This window comes from Naegleria fowleri (genome assembly GCF_008403515.1).
Source record: "Naegleria fowleri strain ATCC 30894 chromosome Unknown tig42, whole genome shotgun sequence".
NCBI classification, from domain to species: Eukaryota; Heterolobosea; class Eutetramitea; order Acrasida; family Naegleriidae; genus Naegleria; species Naegleria fowleri.
The window spans coordinates 1,725-15,177 of NW_025407974.1; the positions used below are offsets into that span (position 1 = coordinate 1,725).

The following is a 13,453-nucleotide window of genomic DNA, read 5'->3' on the forward strand; positions in this document are numbered from 1 at the left end:
AGAATTAACTTGCTTGGATATAGATGATAATGAAATAGAATTTTCAGGTGCCCTTTCGATCGTTGAAAATCTGAAAAATTTATCTCGATTAAGATTTTGGGAAAATAACCTTGAAGGTTATGTCATGATCAGGGAGTATTTGTATTCGAAATCACCATATACACATTCGTCATCATCATCATATTCCTCAAAGTCATGGAATGGATCATCGTAGTCTTCTTCGTCGTCATCATCCACTACGGCAACATCTGAAGCACCTTCTGCATAGTCAGAAGAACCTGGTGAAGAGTATGAGGCATCACTCCGTACCAATCTCTCAACATTTTGTTGAATGAGAGGTGAACGCTGAGTGCTTCCATTCGAACGATGCACAATGGTGGCTACTGTTGGAGAGTAGCAGGACGAAGAGGTGGAGAACTCGTTGTCATAGTCACGAGAGTCATACAAACTCGAAATGTTGATGTTGGCCATTCTTTTTTCTTGTGTGTGATCAATTTTTGCTGATATGGAACACTTTTGGGTGTTGATATCGGAGGTGTCGTTTGGAGGAGGAAGAGTCTCTTGCCTTACTGGATAACAGCGGGAGGCATTTGCTGCCACTTGTTGGTCTGGAATGCCACAACTTGTTGAAGTTGACTGAGAAATTGCCCTAAAGTGTTGATCAAGTTGTGAAAAGTCAAATGTCTCACTTGGATTCTCAGCATTGCTTCGAAAGATGGCTCTGGATCGTCGTTTGTCAAACATGGATTTTTTCTTTTCTTCTGGATCTAGTTCAACAATTGTTGAGTTGTGTCAGTCGCTTCTCCTCTTGTTTCAACAGTTCAATGATCGTGTTGCTTCTACCAATGGGAATGTTCTTTTTGCTATTTGGAGTGGACAAATTGTTGTTTGTTGGGGATTCCGTGTTCTTAGTGTTGTTGTTGTTGTGGTTATTCTTGTGGTTGTTGGTAGTAGTCGTAGTCGTGTTGTTATTGTTATTGGAGAGGTCCTCATTGGAGCTTGTTGTGTTCTTTGAGAATGAGCAAGAGTTGGATGGAGCAAAATGTTGCTGGGATGAAAGATGGAAGTGTTGTTGTTGTTGTTGAGGAAGGCATTGGAGAGATGGGAAAATTGATGAACATACACTTGGAAAAGCTTAATGGAGATTTTGGAAATTCAAATATTTCATAAATCCACTTGATTCTGGGATAACCTTGCATAGATGCAAGGTTATTCAATAAGACAAGGAAACAAGTGTTCCTGAATGAGACCTTTAATACATTCAAGTCAATGGATTCAAAATGAGCGCAATGGGTTGAATGGGCATTGCTACCGAACCAAATCCTGTAAAATCAGAGGCAAATAATTGAGGTGTCTCCACTTGATAATTCGATAATAATTCCATAAGGAACAGCTTACTGGAAAGCATGGTGAAATTTGATCCTGAAAATCCTTCCAATCCAATAAACGCATGTTCTTCATCCTTCAAACGATGTAAATCTCCAACTTCACCCAAATTGAAACGATCTGGTCTGTAGGTATTTGCATCGTAGGGATAAAAGTTCTCATCACGATGCACAAAGAAGGGTGACACGCTCACCAAGTGATTGGCAGGAATGGTCAGATTATGATAATTCATACTCTCTCGAGTTTGTTTGGTAAAAAGTCTCATGGAATAAATTCGAGCAGCTTCTTTCAGACACGAGTCGAGTAATTTCAGAGGATCCTCACAGGCATTCGATTGTAAAATGCATTCCACCAAACGAAGGTTATAATTACTGCTCATACTGCTTTCAATTCCACCAATGCCAACACCACTACTAGTAGTACTCATGGAAGAACCACTCACATTCATCCTCTGATCGGTCGAAGCAAATGTATGGACATGAGTAGGAGAGGGAGGAAAGGTGGTGGACATGGTCTCTGCAGGTGTGGATTGAACAGGTGGTAAGACAGAACTATTGTTGTTGTTATTTCCTGGAGACAACAATGTCAATGAGGGTCTTCTTTTAGCTAAATTCGATTTTGGAGTTGTCATGGTGTTTTCACTTTGTGTTACATTGGAATTCGAAGGTCCATCAGAACTTTGTGGAGTATCCAAATTGCCTCCAGTGGGAGGATTTGCCAATACAGGAACAGGTCTTGGTGCAAATCGATATCGTGTGGAAGGTGGTGGTTGACTAGAGCCGACCACACGTAACATATCCTCCGTAGAGCTCACTGTACTCCACACAGTAGGAGGAACCGGTGACGATGGAATGGACAAGGAGGGAATACTATCCGGTGGGTTTGTATCAGTGGAGGTGTGATGCGATTGAGTTTCATCAGCTGCTGTTGCTTCGCCACCATCTTCGATCAGACTTTGTTTTCGAAGTTCTTCCACATCCTCTTCTCTTAAGCCACCACCACCACCGCTGCCACTGGTCACACTGGTATCCGTAATGGTGCTCAGCGCTTCTGAATTTTCATTGATGTTGCTGTCAACAGTCATGTCAAGATCTTCTCCAGAAAGATTCATTGCAGGTTGTGTGAAAGCACTTGCTTCTAAATGGTGTGGTGAAGAAGTAACCGTTGAAGGTGAAAGGTGTGGTAATAAGGGTCTGGCAGTGCATGTGGCTTCACTCCACATGGATCTAATGAAACTGCTCGATTCCTTTTCCAACTTTTCCTTAAAGAGATTTACTTCCATTCGTAGACGATCTTGTAGAGCGGTGTCACTTGCCACATGCGCAATGGCCCATCCTAAGGCAGCAACACTCGCGAGTGATTCTACTAACAAGCAAATGATATGATTGGCATAGATGGAAGTGGTTCTGTGAAGTCCACCATATTTGTCAGTTCCATTTTTTTCCAAAATGAAATCAATGTAACAAGAATGGAGATTGGTCATGTCTTCCTTTGTGCGTTGAGAGGTTGACTGGGAGGCTGGAAGAGATTGTTGTGAAAAGGCTTGATTGTGTTGTTGTGTAAAAGGAACTTCTTCAAGATTTTCATATTCCATCATTTTCACACGTCTCTCAATTTCATTACAAATCAAGTAATGAACTCTCTTCTTCTTGGTCTCGATTTGCTCAATAAGACTGGGCATCCACAGATACTCCAACACATTCGATCTCAAATGGTTGTAATACAGAGTAACAAATGGATTATGAATTTGACATTCCAGAAAGACAATACTCTCTGTCACTTCATCACCGTGTCTCTTGACAAATGAAGAACCCAACATACTTCTCATCAAACTTCTCACCACAAACTTGGACATTTGTGAAAATAGATCATTCACAACCACCACTTCATTCGCTTGTGCGCCTGTAGAAGAGCTTCCAGAAAAGACAGAATCCGAATGTTTGTGTAAAATTTTGGGAGTTGGCAATTCCATCTCGGCAATGGCAGGTTTCTCATTGCGATCCACAAATTTCAAATTAATGTGTTGCTGATGGAAGAGAATGCTTCTCACCTCTCGCTTAATGTTTTCTAAATATTTCACAAGAGTTCTCTTGTTTGAGAAGCCCTCTCGCATGAATGATTTTGATTTGTAAAGCCAATCTTGATTCCAAATCTCTTCACGACTTCGAGAGGGTGTTGTCGGTGGCATTGAAGATTGTGTAGAAGCTGAAGCATTGGAAGAATTGGTGGCATTGACAGTCTCAATTTTAAACGAAGTTTTTGAAGCAGTGGTGCTCATGGAAGGAGTAGCACTGTTTACCATCAATGGCTTGTAGAAGTACTCTCTCGCAGATTGCTCATCCAACACTTGAGGTTTAGCATCAAAGAAATACTTGTTGGCTCCTTCTCCAACCATAAATGTCCATTCCTTAAAATAGGAACTAATGGTGAAAACGGGACCATATAATTCAGAGGCCTTCTCCAAGAACAAGATGGGATCTTCACACCATTGAATCCAAACACTCAAGTACGGAATGGAAGGTAAATTTCTCCAAAGCCATCCTAAAAGACCTTTTTTCGTTGCCATTTTGTTGTTGGCGTGGGAATTGTGAAGGTAATGAGCAGCTTGACGAGTGGCAGCCAATAATGTACTGTTCTTTTTTCTGATCATCTAATAATTCTTGCAAGGGAAAAACAATTCGGTGGGGTGTCTTGCCACCTGGATGTAATCTCTTTTGTTCGTCATCACTCACGAACACACACTTCTTGTGAGGACGTTTTTGAAAATATGTCATGTAGCGATCTTTGTGATAGTGATGAAGAATGGCAATCGTGACCAAGACGAGTATGAGTGCGACGAATACACCGGCAAGGTTGAGAAGATAATTTTCAAAGTACATGTTGAAGTCTATTAAATAATTTAAATTTTAAGTTTGTTGAATGTTGATGAATGTTAATTACGCCGTGTATTTTTGATCATCAAGTTGAAGAAACGATACAATGATGGAAGCCTGGTTGTTTTCTTGAATGCTGTTTGCGTATTTTAAATCAAGTTAGCCGTAATAACAAAACCTCATTGTTTGCCTTAAATGGAAAATAAATAAATTAAATCTTGTCTGACTTGACATCTCCCTTTGTCAACATTCCAAATAAGCCACACTGTTAGCCATATTTTGTCAAAGAATTCTTGATCTTGCTCTGGTCATAAAACGGAAGAAACCCCACCAAAACAACAAGCAGGTTTCTTCTTTGTTGCATTGAATCAATACTCGCTCACTCTCAAAATAAGCAAAGAGTATTCCCACCAATAACTTGAAATGTTAATAATATCCAGGTCAGGAATCAATCCATACACGATCTACACCAATCTCACAATGTGAAATCGTTCGACACCTGACAACGATTCAGTGTTAAACCCTACTCCATTTGTGGAGCGTTGAGAGGACCAATATTCAAATGTTATTTCATCTTCCTTGAGGCCCATAAAGATCACGCTATGACCTGTACCATTCACTCTCCAAAATTGTACAAAGTCGCCTTGCTTTGCTTCGAAAATGTTATTCACATGTTTGCCGAGACCTCGTGACATTAATGCCTTATAGCAACCTTCTTTATAGGAGTCATCGTCTTTTGCTGCATTGTCTTGTTTTTCACAAAACCAATCCCTCTTGATTTTTAGCAATTCTTGAATGTTGAAAAGTCCTGCAGCCTGGGATGTCTCTTCTCTGTGAATACTCGAAAGAATATTTCAAAGGTAACGCCACAACAAAACGTCGAAGGTATGCTAAGAACTGGATTCATTGACGAAGACTGAAGTCCGCTCTCTGTTGCAGCTTTCATTATGCTCGAATCAGTAACACTCAAAGCACCAAAACTACCTGTTTGAGCAATACTGCTTAATAGGGAGGACGGATGCAAAAAGAATTGAGGCATGATCATGGAATGAAGATTTTCAGGCCTTTGTTGTTGCTTTTTAACAAGTCCATTTTCATTTCCTTCTTTTTCTCTGCAATGAGTTTTTGCCTTTCAGAGTGGAGCTGAAACTTGGCAACAGCAGTATCTCGTTCGAGTGACATAACTCTCTGTCCACTTGTTGGTGTCGTAAAATTAAATCTCTTGCAAATCCATAATTCGTGCATCCACAAATGCAACAATGCAACTGAGAACGGTCACACAAACATTGTACAATAGGTGGCAACAAACAAAGAAACTCTTCAAAATCCATCAAGAGACGATTCAATTCAGTCTTCAATTGGGCTTCTATTGGTAGATCCGTTCGATCGTGGTTGCAGTCATCACTACAAGAATTATCGTGGGATGGAAGAGCCAAGTTCAAAATGTCAGAAAATTCTCTCTCAATGGCTTTCCAATCGTCGACTGAGGTGAATAGGGGTTTCACGATGCATTCAGGTTTTTGACACCATTGTCAAATACACTACTCGTGATGGGCAAATTCATCCTCAATGATTCTGCTTCTTCGAGTCGAGCCAATTCTGAAATGGTGGCTATGAGTCGCGACGTATGAGGCTTACGGAGTGAGATTTGAGGGAGGTAGGTCTGTAGAGCATTCCATAGACGTTGTTGTTGTTGTTGTTGATGATGATGGGACTGTTGCTCAACATTATCATGGGGAGAGGATGAAAGACTTGTGGACGAACTGTTCGTGATGATGAACGAAGATAGTATTGAGCTGGTATTAGAGGAGGAAGTAGGAGTGGAATTGCAACTGCTCATGGAGGAAGAAGAAGTCAAGGAGGATAGTAATGGAGAGGTCGGAAAGGAAGGTACAGACGAGGAGAGGCTCTGATGATGAGGACTCTTGGATGTTGGCTTGACCCATCCATATCCGAGAGAACCATCTCGTGGATAGGAAGAAAGGAGTTGAACAATGCTCTCATTCCAGTCTGTTGTTGTAGTTGTTGTTGTGTGTGATGCTGCTGCTTGTCCATTCATCTCATCATCAAGGAGTATCATCGCCATAGTTTTAAATTGTGGTTCTTCTTGTTGTGCAACTTCATGGAGGAGTTCAATTACTGCTGCTGCTTGTTCGTCGATTGAATTATGATGAACAACTACCATACAGCAGCTGCTATTCATAAGGTCGGTCGTGAAATGGTTCAACTCGGGATGATAAGAATCTTGTTGGTGCTTTTTCTTTTCAATCCTCTTTCCAATTTCGAGAATCGTGGCGTTGCTGCTCTTGTTCGTCAGTTCATCAGGGTCGACACTGGTTGGAAATGATGAAGATGGTGGTTCTGACATGTTCTTCCTTTTCATCATAGTTTTGACATGTCGCGGGTCTTCAGGTAGGGCAAGATCCGTTCCGCCTATTCATCTCAATCATCATGATGGTTGTTTGATTCTGAAACAGAATGCGCATATTCGCACCTATCTACTCACCATTGTTCTCCATTCTTACATCTCCATAGAGAAGTGTCATGACCATCATCATGATGAGGGTTTAATTGCTTTCTTTCTTTGTGTGAGCACAGAATGCCATTGATAATGTCACCATACAAAATCGGGTCATGTCGTGAGTGTGCTACAGAGGAGGTCATTTCGAGAGGGATTTTAATGGAGGTGACACGCGAAACTGCACCTCATGTTCGAGAAACACTCTTTCGATTAAGACCCGAGAAAATCAAGGATTATCGATTCATGAGCGGGTGATGCATAAATAAACACGTTACATATTTGTGCGTATGTTTCCAACTCAATTTTCATGAAAATGTAACAACACTTGCTGCTTCATGTTGGCTCCCTCAAGGATACAATATTTGAGGCTCCAAGATCCATTCATGTTCGTCTTGTAACACAAGTGATGATTCGTGTACGGCGGCAACAATACTTGCTTCTGAGGTTACACGACCATGCTCTGAAGACAGTTCTGTGTGTTGTTGTTGAAGGGTTGTTCCTTTTCGATAATATTTCACTCGGTGTGCCAAACGATGATTCCCACTCTCCCAAAATTCAATCGAGTGTGCTCTCACTCTGTATTTGATAAAAGGAAATCATATTCATCCAGACGTGCAGTTAGAAACAACAAAGAGGTTGATCAATATATATTGGAAATGATTTGGAACACACACAAATAATTGCATTCGAATTTGATTCATCGTCAACAAAACAAGCACACCGAAGGCAAATTTCCAACAATAACACAATGTTGACAATTTTCGCTATTCATAAATCAAACCTTAACAAACACATACCTTATTCCACCCCAATGAGAAGGTCTTTTCGCATATTGTTCGCCCTCTTGTTGAGCTTTTTCAAATTCTTCCAAGAGTTGTTTCCTTCCTCTTTCAATCACTCGTGACTGCTTGCTTACACTCGAAGCAATTCTCGACTCTAAAGGCCTCGAATTGAAAAATTCATCCGATTCTTCTTCGGAACATATGGAACCAATTCCTTCGATTCTTACTTGTCTTGATCTTCCATTGAGAGCAATAGAAACATGATCCTGTGCCGATAATGATGAAAAAGATGATGAAATTTTAACTGCATCATCGGACTCTTCTATCGAATCGAGTTTTTCATCCACAATATGTGAGGAGCTCTTGTTGTTGTCGATTGATTTCGATTGTTCATTTGACACATAATTCCAATAGAAATTGAGAGCGATTTTGCCATCATTGTTCAACATTTCTGTTGCTTTCCGAGATTGAAAATTGGTGCAAAATATAAACTCTCCTCTCTCCACATGGAAGGATTTTAAAAAGACATTCCGAGTGGAGGGTTGCATGGTTTGTGGATCCACAGTGGCCACTGTCATGGTTGCAGGATCGGGAGGAAGTTGAAAGATTGAAGGAATTCCATTGCTGTGTGTGGTGTTGGATCTTGCGATTGAACAGCTTTGCTGTAAGAACTGAATCATTTGTTGATGAGTGGTCTGTGCTTGGGAATACCATTCCGAAAAGATGATCATTGGATTAAACGGCTGTGAGAATTCAATGCAAGAAGAGGATTGTGTGTGAGACATTTTTTCAAGCCACCACTCGTGATCACTGAGCCCGCGCGTGAGACTCCTTCTTGAACTACGATGCTTTTTAAGGGTCATTCTCACAAGATGGATGAGAGGGGGGTGCACAGGTTGCAACCCTACGTTAGAATCCTAAACCATAGTGACAGAGACTCAGTGTACATTGGACTTCCTCAAGTTCTTTCCTTATTGTTATTGGCCAACGCCTCTTGCTTGGGCAAGAAGAAACGGTTGCAATCTAATTTTAATACCTCGACCACGCTGTCATCAAAAGATTGATCAAATTTTAAAAAAAACAATTTATGCCCTCACCATCCTCGTCATCGTCACAACTCTCGAAAAGCAACAACGCAATGTTTGACGATGAGACTCTCAGAAAAGCGGACAAGTTTAAACTCGTAGTACTCGGAGAAAGCTCGGTAGGTAAGTGTGTGATCATCACACATGATGTTCTCGGAATGATGTCCATGACTTTAAAATCATCCTATGATCCAATGATATGATATTGGAATCAAACATCACGTTCCGGTTGACCATGTTCCATCTGAAATAACCCATTCATGAATGAACAATCATGATTGAAAAAGGCAAAACAAGTCTTGTGATTCGGCTTGACAAGAATTGCTTTTTTCAATATCAAGAAAGTACCATTGGAGCAGCCTTTTCGACACAATTCATAACAGTTGGAGATCGAGTGATTAAATTTGAAGTTTGGGATACGTATGTAATCATTATTATTATTATTGTTGATAACAACCCATTGAATGATCATTTCACAACATGTTCATCAATATTGAACATGATCATCATTATTTATGAATTGCTTTCTACACAAATGTCATCATTAATTCCATTTTACTTTAATTTGACATTTGATTACAATGAAATTTCAAATAATGATCATGGTGACAAAATATTCAAAAATCCAACTTTCACACAGAGCCGGACAAGAACGATACAAATCTCTCGCTCCCATGTACTATAGAGGTTCTGAATGTGCCATCGTTGTCTACGACATTACGAACATGGAGTCTTTCCACAGAGCCAAATACTGGGTTAAGGAATTACAACGACAAAGTCAAACAAATATGGTCATTGCCCTTGCAGGTAATAAACTCGACCTACAAGATGAGAAACGACAAGTGGATCATTCCTTTGCTCAAGCCTATGCCGAAGATAATGGACTGATCTTTATGGAAACATCGGCCAAAGAGAATATCAATGTGAGGGAAGTGTTTGAAACATTGGCTCGGAAGATGCCCCTCCGAGAGGATACACGAGTGGGAGAGGAAGACACGGAAGAGGAGGATCATCCTTCTTCGTCCAATGGTGGTGGATTGGTGGTGCGACGAAGTGGAAAAACACTCACAAGACCTCCTTCGGTGAGGTCCTCCAAACGAATCACTTGTTGTGGAGGTGCAAGTCAATAATGTTCGAGACAAAGAGTGAATTTGAAGAAGAAGGATCACACACTCCTTAACCTCTTCATGTTTGACTCTTCCCTAATCATTATTGCATCACCCGTGTACAAATATGTTGTGTTTAAGAGCGCGAGCATTTAAAAGTAGTGAACGCGATGAGAACAAACCCCATTCACACCCACACATAACTTTTGTACTTGGAGAAATTTCTGCATGCAGAATTCCTTGCATGATCAACTAACAAATTAAATTTCATGACAACAACAACAACGAAAGGACAATTAGAGTCTCTTTTTCGACTTGTATTAGTAATGACTGCAGTTATGGGGATTTCTCAAATTGCAAATTTCACAATTCAAAAAAATGATGAAAATGCTCAAGCAAGGAATATTGTTCTTTCGAAGCAGTTGCTCTCGGAATGACCGTTCTGTGTCTTTAATCATTGAACGAATCATGGGTAAAAATCGACACCAAATGGTGAAGAATATATCATCCTCTCATTTAGCTCTGACGACAAGAAGATTTCGTGTCGGAAATTTAAATTCGGATGTGAATATTTCGTTGTGTAGAAATTATGGCACCGCATGTCTAAATTTTAGAGAGAACTCTTGCACCACAGATTCTTCAATGGAACTATCAAATCAATCATCACAATGGTTCGAAAAATCATTTCCTGTGCAAAATATTGAAGGAACCCGAACATTGGCAGAAAAATTTTCAAAATTACTACAAAACACTGATGTCGTTTTGTTGACAGGAGATATGGGAAGTGGAAAGAGTGTTTTTGCAAGGCATGTCATTCGAGTGTTGGAAAAGGATATGAATTTAAATGTACCCTCTCCAACTTTTTGTTGGATAATCTTTATGAAAATAAGCTCAGTGGAAATTTTGAGTAGGTATATTATATATATATTGAGAAAATAATTTCACACGAGTGTTGTTGTTTTTATTCAATACTTTCAACATCTTAATTGTAATTATAATCATCTTTCGTCCAATAATTCTAAATGATATACACTTTTCTCTATACCCATTCAATCATTTATTTATGAAAAACTAATCCACTCTATATTTTGACAAATATAGAACAATACACCATATTGATCTATATCGATTGGATAGATTTGATAGATTAGATTTGCTTCATGTTTTCACAAATGGAATTTCACTTATTGAGTGGGGAAATCGTTTGCTTGAGGATAACGACTTGATGAAACAACCTCATCACTCCTACATACGAGAGGTCTTATTGGACTCTTCCAAGTGTCACTTGTTGATCATTCTTTTCGAAAATGTTGCAACATCTAGTGAACATGATGGTGAGACTAGTTCCAACCTTACATTCAATGAGGAACATGAGGCGAGATCTATTACTTTTCTTTCAAGTGATTTGACATGGAAAGAAAGACTTTCAAACATGTTTTAAAGTCTCGCGCAGCTTCACGGCTGACTATTTTTGCTGCTCCAGCTCATTAAGCCTGGCTTCTAACAAATCACATCTCTGTTTAAATTTGTCTGCCTTCCTTTGCATCATTTTTCTCTCCTGTATGAATGTATCATTGAGAGATTGCAACTGCATCATATGGTTAAATTGTAGCTCCTTGATTTTTTCATTCATGGATTTGAGTTTCTCCTCATAATCCTTTCTGATCAAGACAATTTCCTGCTGAGAATCACTTTCTACTTGCTCTTGTTTAATGAGACGTTGATTCTCTCTTTGCATGACTTTGAGCTGTTCTTTAAGGTTTTCATTTTGCTTTTGGTTGATACCGAGCTCTATGGAAAGAATTTGATACTCCTTGACCAACTCTTCATACTGAAATTCCTTTTGCATGGCGATTTTTTCTGCCATCTCCAGCTTGTATTGGAGTTTTTGGTATCATTTTTCAATGTGAATTCTTGCGTGAGGCGCTTGTGTGATTCTTGCATTTCACGAAGAGCCTCCATTGCATTTGCATAGAGAGACTCATTTTTGGAAGATGACTCCTTCACATGATTACATTCTTCCAGCATGTCTTTGTAATCCTTTTCGAGTTGTGTGTTATATTTGAGAAGATTGGAATACTTCTCCTGTAGGTCATCCTCCTTCCTTGTGAGTTCGTTTTCTTTTCTCAGTTGCTCTATTTCCTTCTCCTTTCTACCAATGTGCTCCTCCAATTGCTGAATGCGTTCCATTCCTTGCCTTAATTGAAGATTCAAGTCATTCACTGTCTCATGCAATGCACCTTGTTGAGCATTTAATTTCTCTGTGAGTGATGATTTTTCAGTTGACATGTATGCAATACTTTGTTTAAGATTCTCAATTTGTGAATTGAGATTCGAAATTGTAGACTCGTATTTCAAGGTTGATGCTTTTAGCTTTTCCTCAAGAGCAGTTTTTTCCAAGGCTGTTTGATATAATTTTTCTGTGAGATTGGAAACGCTTGTACTCAAGCTCGATTTTTCTTCTTCCAATTCAATCTTTTGTTTTTCCAACAATTCCTTTTCATTGGAGGTATCATTCCATTCAACGAACGTTGATCCTGTCAGGAGCGAATCTGAATTTGATTTTTTGTGAGTGACATCACTCGTTTGAGTTTCTTTTTGAAAAGTTTGAACCTTGGAATTTCTAGATTGTTCAACAACATCCATAATTCTATCAGCCACTTCGATGAATTTTTGCAACTTTGAAGAAACTCAAACATTATTAACTTTGAATCGTTTCGAAACGGGAATTAACTTGACAAAATGTTAGTCAAGGCGAAGTCTGAACCAAATCATATCATTCATATCAACTTACCCGATCAGTTTTCTGAAGAAGATGATGTTGCAATTCGACAATTTTCTCAACAAGCATTTCCAACAGATAATATCTTGTTTTGAACGAGTCATGATGGAAAATACATTGTGATACATTGGAAAAATCATCCAAGCTCAAACGTTGACCTCTCTCGTCTGCCTTATATTCATACAGTTTTTTATGAAGAACCGCCAAATCCTTTTTCATGAGAGAAATGAATTGGAGTGTGTCTTCATCAAGTACTGTTGCTTCTTGATCTAGAACGAGATTCATGCTTTCTGTAGAGTTGAAGTCCTCACTATTCCTTCCACTCGAGGGAGTTGAATCATCTCGACTCGCTCGGCTTGTTGCTCGTGAGGATTGATTACTACGAGAACTTCCATTACGATACACAACACTGTAAGAGCATGTATTGTTTGCATTGGTGGTATTATTCATGGAGGAGGAGGATGAGGTGGTATTTCCATTGCTTGTACGCTTGTTTCGCGCCGAGGAAGCTGCAGCTGTGCTTGTACTAAGGCGTTTGGATGAAGTAATTGCAGGAAGTGACACACTGCATCGTTGTTGAGAGTCTTTGTGCAAATCTTGACTACTGCCTGAGCTCCTAAATATTGCCTGCCCGTAGTTACGTTTATTCGAGTTGTTGTTGTTGTTGTTGGTGTTGTTATTATGGTTGCTCGGAGTTGTTGTTGTGGAGGCGGATTTGATGGTCATCATGCTGGATGATCATGTTCTATGATTGATTTTCAACAATACCTGTTGTTCGATAATGATGAAGAGAATGAGAATGGTTGAAGAAAAAGTTTCTTTCAACAATGATGATTCTTGATGTTGTTGATGATGGTTTACGAAAGACAATGCGTGATGGTCTTTCTAGTGCCTCAATATTTTTTTTAGTTTTCGGAG

The 13,453-nt window shown here is 39.5% G+C and overlaps 8 protein-coding genes across 8 annotated transcripts; 2 read left to right on the forward strand and 6 right to left on the reverse strand.

Moving 5' to 3' along the window:
- Positions 1-117: 117 nt before the first annotated feature.
- On the reverse strand, positions 118-744 carry FDP41_004963 (uncharacterized protein; the record flags this gene model as incomplete). Its single annotated transcript, XM_044708434.1, has 1 exon — positions 118-744. One exon carries the CDS (start codon positions 742-744, stop codon positions 118-120), a length of 627 nt encoding a protein of 208 aa, XP_044560710.1.
- A 517-nt stretch (positions 745-1,261) lies between these two features.
- FDP41_004964 (uncharacterized protein) lies at positions 1,262-3,952 on the reverse strand (the record flags this gene model as incomplete). The annotated part of the gene is made up of 1 exon (XM_044708435.1): positions 1,262-3,952. One exon carries the CDS (start codon positions 3,950-3,952, stop codon positions 1,262-1,264), a length of 2,691 nt encoding a protein of 896 aa, XP_044560711.1.
- Positions 3,953-4,723: 771 nt separating this feature from the next.
- Positions 4,724-5,298, reverse strand: FDP41_004965 (uncharacterized protein; the record flags this gene model as incomplete). Its single annotated transcript, XM_044708436.1, has 2 exons — positions 4,724-5,090; positions 5,138-5,298. The coding sequence occupies 2 exons, from the start codon at positions 5,296-5,298 to the stop codon at positions 4,724-4,726; spliced, it is 528 nt and encodes a 175-aa protein (XP_044560712.1).
- A 462-nt stretch (positions 5,299-5,760) lies between these two features.
- FDP41_004966 (uncharacterized protein) lies at positions 5,761-6,627 on the reverse strand (the record flags this gene model as incomplete). Its single annotated transcript, XM_044708437.1, has 1 exon — positions 5,761-6,627. One exon carries the CDS (start codon positions 6,625-6,627, stop codon positions 5,761-5,763), a length of 867 nt encoding a protein of 288 aa, XP_044560713.1.
- A 500-nt stretch (positions 6,628-7,127) lies between these two features.
- Positions 7,128-8,347, reverse strand: FDP41_004967 (uncharacterized protein; the record flags this gene model as incomplete). Its single annotated transcript, XM_044708438.1, has 2 exons — positions 7,128-7,356; positions 7,578-8,347. The coding sequence occupies 2 exons, from the start codon at positions 8,345-8,347 to the stop codon at positions 7,128-7,130; spliced, it is 999 nt and encodes a 332-aa protein (XP_044560714.1).
- Positions 8,348-8,649: 302 nt separating this feature from the next.
- Positions 8,650-9,777, forward strand: FDP41_004968 (uncharacterized protein; the record flags this gene model as incomplete). Its single annotated transcript, XM_044708439.1, has 3 exons — positions 8,650-8,770; positions 8,935-9,067; positions 9,288-9,777. 3 exons carry the CDS (start codon positions 8,650-8,652, stop codon positions 9,775-9,777), a joined length of 744 nt encoding a protein of 247 aa, XP_044560715.1.
- Positions 9,778-10,131: 354 nt separating this feature from the next.
- FDP41_004969 (uncharacterized protein) lies at positions 10,132-11,194 on the forward strand (the record flags this gene model as incomplete). The annotated part of the gene is made up of 2 exons (XM_044708440.1): positions 10,132-10,664; positions 10,855-11,194. The coding sequence occupies 2 exons, from the start codon at positions 10,132-10,134 to the stop codon at positions 11,192-11,194; spliced, it is 873 nt and encodes a 290-aa protein (XP_044560716.1).
- A 24-nt stretch (positions 11,195-11,218) lies between these two features.
- FDP41_004970 (uncharacterized protein) lies at positions 11,219-13,261 on the reverse strand (the record flags this gene model as incomplete). Its single annotated transcript, XM_044708442.1, has 3 exons — positions 11,219-11,626; positions 11,761-12,432; positions 12,548-13,261. 3 exons carry the CDS (start codon positions 13,259-13,261, stop codon positions 11,219-11,221), a joined length of 1,794 nt encoding a protein of 597 aa, XP_044560717.1.
- Between the last annotated feature and the right edge of the window lie 192 nt (positions 13,262-13,453).